The sequence below is a fragment of the Myodes glareolus genome, chromosome 2, assembly GCF_982192425.1.
Source record: "Myodes glareolus chromosome 2, mMyoGla1.1, whole genome shotgun sequence".
NCBI classification, from domain to species: Eukaryota; Metazoa; Chordata; class Mammalia; order Rodentia; family Cricetidae; genus Myodes; species Myodes glareolus.
In genome coordinates this window covers 45,581,273-45,594,102 of record NC_142027.1, presented here as the reverse complement: position 1 = coordinate 45,594,102, position 12,830 = coordinate 45,581,273, and the positions used below count along the sequence as shown (strand labels likewise).

At 45.5% G+C, this 12,830-nt stretch overlaps 1 protein-coding gene across 3 annotated transcripts in view; it reads left to right on the top strand.

Annotated features, from left to right (window-relative positions):
• The window catches only part of Pla1a (phospholipase A1 member A), a 37,805-nt gene that overhangs the window by 10,714 nt on the left and 14,261 nt on the right, over window positions 1-12,830 (top strand). For all 3 annotated transcript variants that reach the window (XM_048422747.3, XM_048422748.3, XM_048422749.3), the window contains exons 2-6: window positions 5,049-5,250; window positions 6,780-6,957; window positions 7,482-7,590; window positions 8,286-8,387; window positions 10,313-10,402. In XM_048422747.3, coding sequence (XP_048278704.1) covers window positions 5,049-5,250; window positions 6,780-6,957; window positions 7,482-7,590; window positions 8,286-8,387; window positions 10,313-10,402 — 681 coding nt within the window. The remainder of the gene's footprint in view (window positions 1-5,048; window positions 5,251-6,779; window positions 6,958-7,481; window positions 7,591-8,285; window positions 8,388-10,312; window positions 10,403-12,830) is intronic.

The window sequence follows — 12,830 nt, the reverse complement described above, 5'->3', positions numbered from 1 at the left end:
CGTCTTGTGACCTCATCTTGACTCTCTTTGGCAGCTCCAACAAACATAAGCTATCAGATCAGGATATTTGTGACTTCACCCTTAGCTGCTTTCTGTTGTACGGCTCTCTTCATGAGAGCAAGAAACTCAGGCCAAAGGCCATTAACCTGTTGTTTTAAAACGGCTAGAGAAGGTGCCGTTTCTCCACGAACAGTAGTTTTCCAGGCTCACAGTGCACAAAGGCATACTTGGTCAAAACACTGGGCAGAAACACTTCCCTGTACCGGAGAGTCACTGTATCGCTGCACTCCCTAAAGCATGTCCGAATTATAGGGATGCTATTGCTAAGGCTTCCTCCTGCATGTCACTGTACTCGGCATATTATTGTGATTTCCACATCAAGTATTCTCCCGGGACGGAGGAACTTCTACATACTTGCTTATAGTCCCAAGGAGGAACAATATCCCTGTTTAAATTTTCCCACAGTAAATGGAGCGTGTATGCCATTGGCCAGAGACCAGTTTTCTGCGATTCTCTAAGAACTCGAAAGCAAATGGCAATGTTGATGAACTTTGGGTTTCGAGGGTTTCAAATCCCAGGCATTGTAAGAGCTGTCTCCATAGGGGTTTAGTCCACTCATTTTCCCGTCAGTTACGCCCCTCATCTTCTATGACTAGTCTCTTAAAGTAAGGGAGTATATACTGAATTCCTGAACTGGATTGGTGAGTATGAATATTTGTTGTAAATGCATATAAATACGGCATGTTTGAAAGGGGAGGCAACCTGTCTAAATTGGTCTCTTTGAATGTAGAAGCAGTAGTCCCCTGATGAGATGTCCTGATGATCCTCCTCTTGTGGTCATCCTGAAGAGGGTTCAACCAATACATTATTTCAGTCTAGACTGCAAAAGAAGGACAGGAAGCCCTTTTCGTGGGCTCTTTTTATATTAGCTCCTATGTCTTTCCATTTGTCAACATAAGGGGCTCCTTGTTCCGGAAGCACAGAACTGGACTGTACAGTCATTTGTACAAAGTTGCAGAGCTGTTGTTTGAGATTTATTTTTTTCCCCTGGATCTTAACAGACAGCTCAATAATTATGTAAAATGCTTGGCCTCAAACGACTGAGAAGAACCCTTGCTAGTTCACTCTATCACTTAGGGTCATGACTCCTTGGCTGAGAGGCCTGAACTCCTACTCTCTGCTTCTATTTAAAGAAAAAACTGTCTTATCTTCTAGGGTTGAGCCCCACACATTGGGTGCTGGTGGCAAGGGTCCCTATGACCTTCACTGTCAGTTGAGAGACAAGCCATAGGAGACTAAAGGCAGCTTGGCACAACACTCCTCAGTAGCCAGGCAGTGACTCCGAGCGATTTATTTTAGGCTTATTTAAACACAGCACAACCCGGGGATGACTATTCCCGTGATGGATGACTAACTCGATCCCAGAAGCACACAAAGCATACTAAATCCCTCCGAGGAACAAAATAAGCTAGACACAGATCAGATGTGACCACATCAAAACTCTTTGTAAAGCACATGGACACCTTCCATAAAGATGGGCTCTACAGACTGACTGAGAAAAACAAGCAGAGAAAGAATCTGGAGGAGGGTCTCCAGCCACACGGACGGCACAAAGGTCACCAGACTAGAAAGTGTGTCTGCTCCAGCCTTCTGGGGGGAAACAACGGGTTTTGCATTTCTTCCCCTCGAGGGAACAACCCTATGTGCTTAACATTCCAGGTTCCCTTAGTGCAGTGGTTTTCAACCTTCCTAACGCTGTGACCCTTCATGCCATGGTGACCCCCAACCATAGAATTACGTTTGTTGTTACTTCATAACTGTAATTTTGCTACTGTTATGAATCATAATGCAAATATCTGTGTGTTCTGATGGTCTTAGGTGATCCCCGTGAAAGGGTCGTTAGGTCCCACTGAAGAGGTCATGACCCACAGGTTGAGAACCACTGCATTAGTACATGTCTGTGTACACAAACAACTCTGTGCCCTCTACAGAGAATGGCTTTCAAGAGGTTAGACAAGATCCCTGAGAGCCCTGCAGCCCAATCTGTGGACATCAGCTTCTATTCTGAATGAATAGGCTTTTACACAGAGGAGCTTATAGTGGTCACTGTGCTGCAGGTAGACCCAAGGGACCCGCAGTGTAGGCAGGAACAGCAACAACAAGCTAGGGCAGTAATCAAGAAATGGCCATGGCTCAGCCCAAAGTAGTAGCTAGGTAGGGAGGGGTGGCTGAATTCTGAATATGCTATTCTGATGACAACTGGGGCCTTCCTGTTTCTTTCGCTATACCTGGAGTAGCTGTGTTATTCTTTCCTTAAGGACTGACTTACCTAAGCAAGCTTTGAACTCACAGAGCTCTGCCTGCCTCTGCCTCCCCAATGCTGGGATTAAAGGCATGCGCCTTGAGAGGAAGGTTTTAAAAGACAAGCAGCGTGAAGAAACTATCTGATCAATTAAAATGGGTGTGCCGTCCCTAGTCAGAGGTGAGTGAGCTGCTTCCGGTTGCTGGGCCTAAGTTTGGTTTCCAGTTCTCCACTGTTGCATGGAGTTTCTATTCACTAACTTGGGGACTCAAGTTGCCTTGGCACAATGATCTCCCAGTCTATCATGTTGACCCTGTAAGGGCTGCATTGGGCTACTAGATATAGATTTTAACCTGTGTTTATCTAATCACCATTCAGTTTTTTGATATTCTTCAGTTTCCATTATGATTAGTCTTTAACGGGCATATTAAATAAACACTGTTTAGGGGTGTTTTTATACTTCCCATGTATTTTAAAATGCATTTTTGTCATTGGTCTCTAAGTTTGATGTTCATTTAGATGCTGTTTTCTGAGTGATGTTGATCCTTTGGTGATTTCGGGGGCTGGCTGTATTAGTTGGTTTTTGTATTTCTATGACAAAATACCTGATGCAACTAACTTTCAAAACAGTGAGTGTTCTTTAGCTCAAGATTATTTAGTTTGGGAAGTGCAAGGACAAGACCGAGCAGCCCCACTGGGTTGTCCTCTTCTTTGAATGGAGTGCTGGGATGGAAGAGGCATAAATGGGAGGAAAATGTCAGGCATATAAAGAGTTAAGTGGAGACTCTGAGGTCCTGCACCCCTTCCAGGACATAGCTAGGACCTCGCCAGGCCTCCCTTCTTTCAGTGCTGCAGATCAAACATACGCATTGTATAAGCGTTCTGCACCAAGCTACCTTCCCAGTCTTTGTTTCTTTCAAAGGATTTAGTCCTGCCAAATGTGGTGACACACATCTATAATCCTAGTATTCAGGAGGCTGAGGCAAGAACCTCATGAATTTGAGGCCAATGTGAAGTCCTATAAGAAGATCCTGTCTTAGAAACCTGTTAGGGCCAGGGCTCTGGCTCAGTGGTAGGGTACTTGCCTAACATTACTCTAGGATCAATCTTCAGTACTGCTAACAAACAGAATGAGGAGAAGGGAGGGAAAGGAAATGCTCATTAATGCCAAAGGCTGGAAAAGGCAGATGAAGTAGAATAGACAGACACATTTCTCATCTACTGTGGGAGCTCAAATCGTAGACTGAGGAGGTCGCCACACTTAGAATGTGCTTGATCCCAAGAGTGCTGAGGATCTGGCTGTTTGGAAGGGTTGGGATCAGAGGTTGAGGATCAGAGGCTGGGGCTCAGACTCAGCCATGTGGTGATACTGGATGAGGGTTCTCTATGGTTGGATTCCCAAGATCCACAAACAAACACTCTTTGTGTGTGTCCTAGTTACTTCTGATAGCATTTGACCATGGCAGAATCTAAAGAAGAGGTCTTCATGAGAACAAGTCTGTGGTCTTTGTTCCATAGCAGTAGCTCTCGGAAGCTGCCACAGTGCCGCATGTTGGGTGAGACTGCATCTTGCCTTACTCCAGTCTGTTCCTGTTAGAAGTGCTGGGGGCCAGGGACCACAGCTTCTCTTCACAGAGATAGATAGACACACGGATTGGCTGCTCTAATGATATAAGCCATATGGTCCTTTTGGGAAAGAGCTTTACGCTGCCTTTGTTTGCTTGTTTGATATATATTGTATCTAAGGAGTACATTGTAAAGTGCTATAAGTAGGCGTGACTTGTGAAGGGTTTTACAGTGTCAACAGGGCAGGTTCTTTCTAGGGTTCACAGGGCCCTTATCCCAGCCCACTTTCCCTGATCTTTTCCTGTGCCGTTTCCCGTCATCTTTCCTCTGTTCCTGTCAAAATTTCTTTTTATAACGACACTATCAATATTCTATTAAGGTCTCATTGTAATTTAATTATCATCGTAAAAGTCCCCTTGCTAAACATGGCCCCATTCTGAGGCATGTGCTGTTAGGACTTCGGTGTATGATTGGGGGCAGGGCTTGTATTAGCTACTTCTGTCCTCACTGTGAGAACAGGACTGGCAGAGGAGAATTAAGATAAGAAGGATTTGATTCATCTGAGGGTTTAAAAAGGATACAGTGCTTGATGATGGGAAGGCACAGCAGTGGGGCAGGAGGTGGCAGTCACACCGTGGCTCTAGTTACACCGCATCCACGGTCAGGATGGAGAGAGAGATGAACGCTGCTGCTCATCTGGCTCCCCCCCCCCACTTTTCTCCTCATTATTTGGTCTGGGATCCTGTTTTGTGGGATAGAGTTACTCACATTCAGGGTGGAGCTTCCCTCGTCACCTAATCCTCTCTGAAGATGCCTTAAAGTCACACCCAGAAAGTGTGCTTCCTAGGAAATTCGAAATCCAGTCAAGTTGACGAGGCTAACTTCCCAGGTCACTTCACTCAGTCCCACAACAGCCCTTCCTCCATGTTCTTTAGCGCGCTCTCTTTGAAGAGCATTCGTATTCTCCTCAAGGCTTTCACTCTGAGGTGTGAAACTTAGGCACAGATTTTTGCTTACAGAACTGATGCAACTTTTGACAGATAGGTGATTCATCATTGAGCTAGCTGATTCAAAACACACCCTGTGTTCACAGTTCCTGTTCCTTTCTTCCTTCGAGGACATCGTCCTCCTAAGAAGAGATGGCCACACTCTGAATGTTTTTCTGCTTTGCTTCCTCCAGGGAACACATCTCCTACCACCCAGCCGAAGTGCACTGACTTCCAGAACGCCAGCCTCCTCCGAGGCACCAACCTCAAAGTCCAGTTTCTTCTCTTTAGCTCTCCGGACCCCAGCTGTGGGCAGCTCATAGAAGAAAGTAGGGACATCCAAAACTCCGAGTTTAACGTCAGTCTGGGAACCAAACTAATTATTCATGGATTCAGGTGAGAGCGAAGCAACCAACAGGATCTTCTCAGCCAAGAACCAGAGAGACCATAATGCCATGGGAAGATTGTGGGGAGGCTGAGGAGGCATGGATGGACTGCACATCCCATGTTCCATCACTCACGTGAACTCTGTACCCACTGTGTGCCTCATTCCTGTGAGCATATCATTCGGCCTCTACCCAGTCTTTAGGACCCTGGGAAGGCCGTTCCAGTTTCCACATCCGGATTGAAGAGAAAGGTGTAGCAATAGTCTCCATGATTCTTGGGCAAAAACCTGTGCCGCTGTCCCCCAAAGTGTGGTTATACAGCATGATTCATCTTGGAAAACGAAGCTGTAGTCTTTACGCAGTCACTCAAGGGTAACAGCCTGGTACTTTCTGTCCAGGTTTTAGTTCCTCTTTTATTCTTCACTTTTCTTCCATGATTTTACAGAAAAACTTTTGCTTATGGTATTATTTCCATCCTGCCCGGGGGTTAGCATTTCTCAGGAGCCCGACAGTTCTGCGGTTTCTGGTATCCTACTGTCCAATTCAGTCACAGCCCTTCCTTCAAACTTCTCTTCCCCCAAAGCCCACTGACAAGACATGAAAATAGAGAAAGTTTCCGAGAAGAAAGAGAAGAAGAGACTGCGGGGCATGTAGAGTTGGGGTGCCCATTGAAGAGATGCCCCCTCTTCCTCACATCTGGCCTCTCTCGCCACATCTGCCCTTAGCTGTCACTCTCCACTCTTTCCACAGTTGTTTCTTTAAGCAAGTTTTACATTCAGCCACCACCCCAGGCAGAGTCTGTGCCTCTTGCCCGGGACGGCTGATGGAACCAGAACATTCATCACACAGCTCTGCTCTCAAGCCTCGGCGATTACTTTCCAAAGTGCATGCCCATCTGAAGTCCTGTCTCCTCATGAGCATGCTGACAGTGTCCCACAACAGCAGCTGGAAGGCCTTTCGACCCTGTTAGGAGAGCTTTCTGAAAATTTTCTATCATTATCTTTCTAGAGAAGTCTTAAACTATAGGTTCTAGACAGACAGGGACTGGTCTTTATAGCTTGGAAATCACCCAGCATACCCTTAGCCCCACAGGTACTCAATAAATGTGTTGTGAATGGATGGAAGGGCATGTGGATGAATGACAAGCCTCCTCGAGGAAAGAACCTAGCATTTAAAATGAGAATTTTAATTTAAGCTAAGGCTCCACGTCTGCACTCTAAGGTGTAGAGCTCTCCCTCGAACAGTACAGAGACAGAGCAATGCAGACTCTGCAGAGCTGAGCACAGGGGCAGACTGAAGACAGGTGTGGCTGGAGTCTGCCCTGCGTTCTGCATTCTTACCTGGAACAAGAGACACTTTCAGATAATTTGCATCAAAGTTCCACATATACTGAATGATGTCACCCTTCTGCTCAAGGCACCGTGTGACTGGCTGTCCTTAGTCTTGACTTCTCTAGTTTGGGGACTAATTTGAGTTTCTATCAATGGCTATCAATCAGGTTGACCAGCAATGTTTCTTTGTATTTTGATTGCTGTCTAGGGCATTAGGAACAAAGCCTTCTTGGATTGACAAGTTTATTAGAACCCTCCTGCGGGCCACAGATGCCAACGTGATTGCAGTGGACTGGGTTTACGGCTCTACAGGCAACTACCTCTTTGCTGTGGAGAATGTGGTCAAGCTGAGCCTGGAGATCTCCCGTTTCCTCAGCAAACTTTTGGTAGGTAGGGAAAGGTTCAGGTCAGTTTTGTACAGGATGGAGTATCCACAAAGAAAAGGATCCCCCTGGAGGTCAGAAGCAGGAGCAGAGTCACTCAGGAAGCTGGTGGGTTTTCAGCTTAAATCTGGGGCTGGATTCTTGGGGTATTGTCAGGAAGGGCGCTGAACCTCTCCAAGGTCCCCAGGCCCTAGTCAAACATGTCACTGCACAACAGATAGTGAATGCTGACAGTGCAAAATTCAGTACTCCCTCCCAAGAAGTGACACGGTCATTATACACTTTGTAGTCAGGGAAATTGAGGGTGTAGACTCCAGAGAGAGAGAGAGAGAGAGAGAGAGAGAGAGAGAGAGAGAGAGAGAGAGAGAGAAGAAAAAGAAAAGGAACAGCGATTGATGGATGAGAGGTTAAGAGGTCTTTCCTTGTTCTGAAGCATGTGGGTAGAAACCAAGGCCTTTCGTTTCTGGAGCCTCAGGAAAGTCACTGTGGCCCAAGTGTAACCAACTGTCGACCATTGCCCATTCCAGGAGCTGGGTGTGTCGGAGTCCTCAATCCACATCATTGGTGTTAGTCTTGGGGCTCACGTTGGAGGCATGGTGGGACATTTCTACAAAGGCCAGTTGGGACGGATCACAGGTGAACAATTTCCTCTCTACCTCTCCTTTCGGTGAATACAGAGAGAGATTACTTCAGAGACGCTTGTGAAGGGAGCAGAGGGGATGCTGAGCCCACATCCTTATGCTGCCAAAGTGGATCTATTGTTTGCATAAAATGGTGTCATTGCTTCGTGATCTCCAATGTCACTATAAGAGCACACACATTTATTCCCAAGCCTTAGTGCACACACTTATAAAATGGGTTGTAATAAGCCGTAATTGGGATTTGGTGTGGAAATCTCCCCCAGACAGTATTTACCTGCAAAGACAGAGGGGTTTATAATTTAGTCATCACTCTCAGTCGGTAAGGATGGGGGCTGTCTGGTAAATACCCTACTTTCTTAGTTCTTCAGTTGGGCATCTCTGAGTCATGACTCATAGAATGCTCCAGAGAGGCGCTATGGTATGAAACCAGTAGGTACTGGTTTTGCTGAATTGATGATATTGTTATGTTCATTTTAGAACCAGAAAACTGGGCCACAACAGAAAACAGACAAGGTGGCATGGGGTTTCCTGGCTAAAGCGGTCCTGGTCTGCGTCTTCCCACCCTTGGTTCTGGCTGGATGGTTCTACGAGCTGCAGTAGAGGGACTGCTGGGGAAGGCAGAGTGTAGGTCCATGGTGTTTCTCGGAGTTGAGACGGAAAAGGGATCCTAACAGCAGTCTGTGTTTATAGGTCTAGATCCTGCTGGACCAGAGTACACCAGAGCCAGCCTGGAGGAACGCTTGGATGCTGGAGATGCCCGCTTTGTGGAAGCCGTTCATACAGACACTGACTGTGAGCTGGGTGATGTGCCTGGGATGAGGGCGAGCACATGGGAAGGGGCTAGGGGGCTCGCATCTAGTGGCGTGGCCCTGGCCAGAGAGCCCTGCTCCTGGCAGAGCTGTTTAACAGTGAGAAATGTATCAGGAGGCTTTTGAAGTAGTTTTATTTTAAGCTCCCAGCGGGCAGGAGGACTCTCACTCACGGACTAAAATGGTTTGTTTAGTAATCTCACCGATTCAACACCAAACCCTGTGCCGATGGGGCATCGCTGTCTGGATGACAGATGGGAAAATCATGCTGCTTTTTTAGGTTGTCGGTGACTGGTCCCTGAGGACGGGGTGGGGGCATTCCACTCCCCAGACTCACAGGCAGGTCAGGATTTCCCTTTTCCCTAGAGGACAGGTCTAGTCCTAAGTCAAGAGAGAGAATCCCCCTTCCCATCGTTACATACATAGGGAGGCTCACCTCCACTCAGTCCAACTTGTCTTCCTGACCGCCTGGGAAAGGAGGGAGACAATCACCCTCATTTCTACTAGAAATCGGATGTCCCTAGGGTATACTGTGCTCAGTATTATTGCAATGAACAAGAGAAACAATGTTAGTTCTTGCCCAAAAGGGCTTACAATTTAAGGGAGAGAGATGTCTGCGTCTCATCCCTTTAGGTCAAAAGACTTCTAGCATCCAAAGCACACAGGCATATAGAAGCCCATGCAGTGATATTGTCCAACCTCTGTTCCTACCTTCACTGCACAGATACACACCAACAGCCTACAAGCCTGACTTTGTTGGGTTAACTTATCTTGCTCACCACTAAGGTAAGGGCCTTTGCTTAAGGGGAGTCAAATTCATGGAGACAGAAACACAATGATGGTTGACAGAGAATGAGGAGGGTAAATGAGGAGTTGGTCCTTAATATATAATTTCAGTTTGGGACAGTGAGGTCTAAGCAGTATAGTGAGGTGATAACTTCTCAATATGAAAGTAGACAATCAGTAAACACACGGAGTTGTCTACTTAAAAGTGAAGATGGGACCTTTTTTGCTATGTATATGTTATCATGATAAACAGCAAACCCATTGTTTTCACATAAAAACAAGTTTAAAAAAATAAAGGAGAACTCTTCCATCCCCAAACTTACTAAATATGTTTCACGTTAGATTCATAGTCTATAAGCCATAAGTCCCTGGCTTAGGCCTCTCTGGCCTTTTGAACTCGGAGCCTTTTCTGTATGGGATTAAAAATAAGAATTCTGCTTATTCAATCAGTATTTACTGAGCTAGGTAGCCAGTCCTGAGAATACAGCAATGGACAGTGATATGAAGTTAGGCATTTGTTTATTCATCCAATAACTATTTATTAGTCACTCACTGTGTACCAGGTATTGTGGTAGGTACCAGGGACTCAGAAGAAAGACAGCAACAACAGCACAAGGGACAGGAAAACACCTGAAAGCTTCATTTGAGGAAACAGACCGGATTACAGACTGTTCTTATCACATGCGTGTGGTCATTACATTTGTGTAAGGAAGGGTGTGGACAGAGGGTGACCGCAGAGGGGACTGCTTCAACAGGATTCCTGAGCAGCATCTGTGCAGCAGGCAAAGCTCAGTGGAGGAGAATGAATCAGCCTGGGGAAGAGCGAGGAGAAGAGGGACGAAGTAAGGCCTGGATGTGGACTGTGGATTGACTAGTTCTAGAAACAGGAAAGAGAACCATGTGGTTCAAATGTGAGGGAAAAGGAAGATGATTTATTTCGTTGATTTTATTGGGCAAACCTGGGTATCCTATAAACTCCAGTATGCTTCCTCTCAGCACGGTTTGCCTTGTGACGTTGCACAACCTATTGGAGTGATCAGGACACTGACTCCCAACTACTCTGATGCGGAACCAGGAAAGTATGTCTGAAGCATGAGACTAACAGGGTTCTACCCCTTTCAGATTTGGGTATCCGGATTCCTGTGGGACATGTGGACTACTTTGTCAATGGTGGTCAAGACCAGCCTGGATGTCCCACGTTTTTTCACGCAGGTCAGCAAGCCAAGGAGAGTTAGTATTTACCTGCTCCACAAGCTGAAATTCCCCATGCTTCACCCTGATCAGCCAAGGGTGGGCCACATGGGGCCTTTCTGATGATGCCCTCTATGTTCTACAGTGCGGGCCACATGGGGCCTTTCTGATGATACCCTCTATGTTCTACAGTGTCTCACAATTTATTAGTTATCTTTGGAGCCCATTAATTCTGGAGAGTTGTCTCAAATACTGGAAGCTGACCTCATGTTTGTGCGTCATCCCAGTTTATGTTACACTCTGCCATGATCTAACATCGCTCAGGCCAGTAACACCTATTCCTTCTCAAGATGTGTTCTGTGGCAAGGCCCACAGGAGCTGCACCCTCTCTAAAATGGAGCTGTGGCATAAGTAAGACGTCAGATCAGCGCTTCATAACTGAAGACTCACTTTGCCCAACGCCGCACAGTTCTCTTTTTTCTTTTCTTATCTTTTTTCTTGTCTTGTCTCTCTTCTCCTCTCCTCTCCTCTCCTCTCCTCTCCTCTCCTCTCCTCTCCTCTCCTCTCCTCTCCTCCCCTCCCCTCCCCTCCCCTCCCCTCCCCTCCCCTCCCCTCCCCTCCCCTCCCCTCCCCTCCCCTCCCCTCTCCTCTTCTTTCTTTTTTCGTTTGTTTTGAGACAGGGTCTCTTTACGTAGTCCTTACTGTCCTGGAACTCACTCTGTAGACCAAGCTGGCCTTGGAACTCACACAGATCCAGCTGCCTCTGCCTCGTGTGTGGTGGAATTAAAGGTGTGCACTGCTATACCCAGCCCCCAAAATTACCTTAAAGGTAATTTTTTAAAACATATTGTTTCCTAGATATATTCTTCTGGAATTCTCTTTTTGAAAATATTTAGCTTGTGTTTTAAATTATAAGTATATTTAAATAACAAATATTTTTAATATCTGTTTTAAATAATACTAAATCTACCAAAAGCTAAGCAACAAAGATTGTTCAACCTTATATTTTTATTAAGAATAAAATCTATATATTGGCATTTTGTTTGGAAATATTAAATGTTTATTTCTGTATGTTTGCATTAGTCTCTTATTTCACCAAATTCTTAATATTTTAAGAATTCTTTTGTTTGGTTTTGAGGCAATATTTCATGCTATAGCCCAAGATGATTTTAACTCCCAGCTGTCCTCCTGCCTCAGCCTCCTGCACCATCATACCTGGCTCCATTTTAAGGATTCTTTTGACAGTTTTTTTTAAAACAAATAAGTACTTCTTTGTGCCAGATTTACTGATTTTTCAAAAACGTGCCTCATAGAAAACTTTATAATACTTCAGCGCTTCTGATCAGGAAGCAGTTTGGTTTCAATGATGTTAGAAGCTCTTAGTGGCATTTTAACTTATTTATGATGCAGTTTGAGAAGGGGCTAGCTAGCCTGTCTCAGTTCCCTGGTGATGCTACAAGGAGCTTGGCATAGAAAACATCCAGACCATAGGAGAACGGAATGTGAACACAGTTTATCCTTAGCTGTCAGTCCAAAAGAGAATCCCGTGGTGCAGGGGGAGCCAAATGACCCCAAGATTCTATAGCTGTGGCTTACTCCTTACCTTTTTAGCTCCAGCCTTATGTAGACTGCAGCATGCTTGCACGTGTGTGTGTGTGTGTGTGTGTGTGTGAGTGTGTGTGTGTATGTGTGTATTGCATGCACAAGAGTGGTTGCAACTTTTAAATCGTAAATAACCAAGACTGGAGATATGGTTCAGTAGTTAAGAGCACTGGCTGCTCTTCCAAAGAATCCGGGTTCAATTCCCAGCACCCACATGGCAGCTCACAACTGTCTGTAATTCCAAGATCTGACACCCTTAACACAGACATACATGCAGGCAAAACACCAATGTACATAAAATAAAGATAAATAAAAGAACAGTAAATAACCACAATAAAACCAAGTTGGGGTAATTGGGTGATTTGGAAAGGTCTTTGGATCAGTTTCTGGGCCAGGTGAGTTACAGAACATATAATTCAAAAGGCTAACCATGAACGCCTGCTGACTCTAGGCCTGGGGTTCTCAACACATAGGTTGTAGACCCCTTGGGAGTTGAACAACCCTTTTACAGGGGTCATTTAAGACCATCAGAAATATCAGATGTTTACATTATAACTCTGGTTATGAAGTAAGCAACAAAAATAATTTTATGGATGGGGTCACCACATCATGAGGAACTGTATTAAAGGTCACAGCGTGAGGAAGGCTGAGAACCATGGCTCTAGATTGTCTCTTTGCTGGGTAGGAAAACTATTTTATGGGTGTTGATGAGGAAGATAGGCAGGCAGAGAGGCAACTGTCTAAGCTGTAGGAGTGGTACCCCCAGCTCTGCATGCTCCCATCTTTCCAGAGAGTTTGCCTAATCACGTAAGACTCAATCTCAAATCAAGCAATTGTCTTGGCAGGC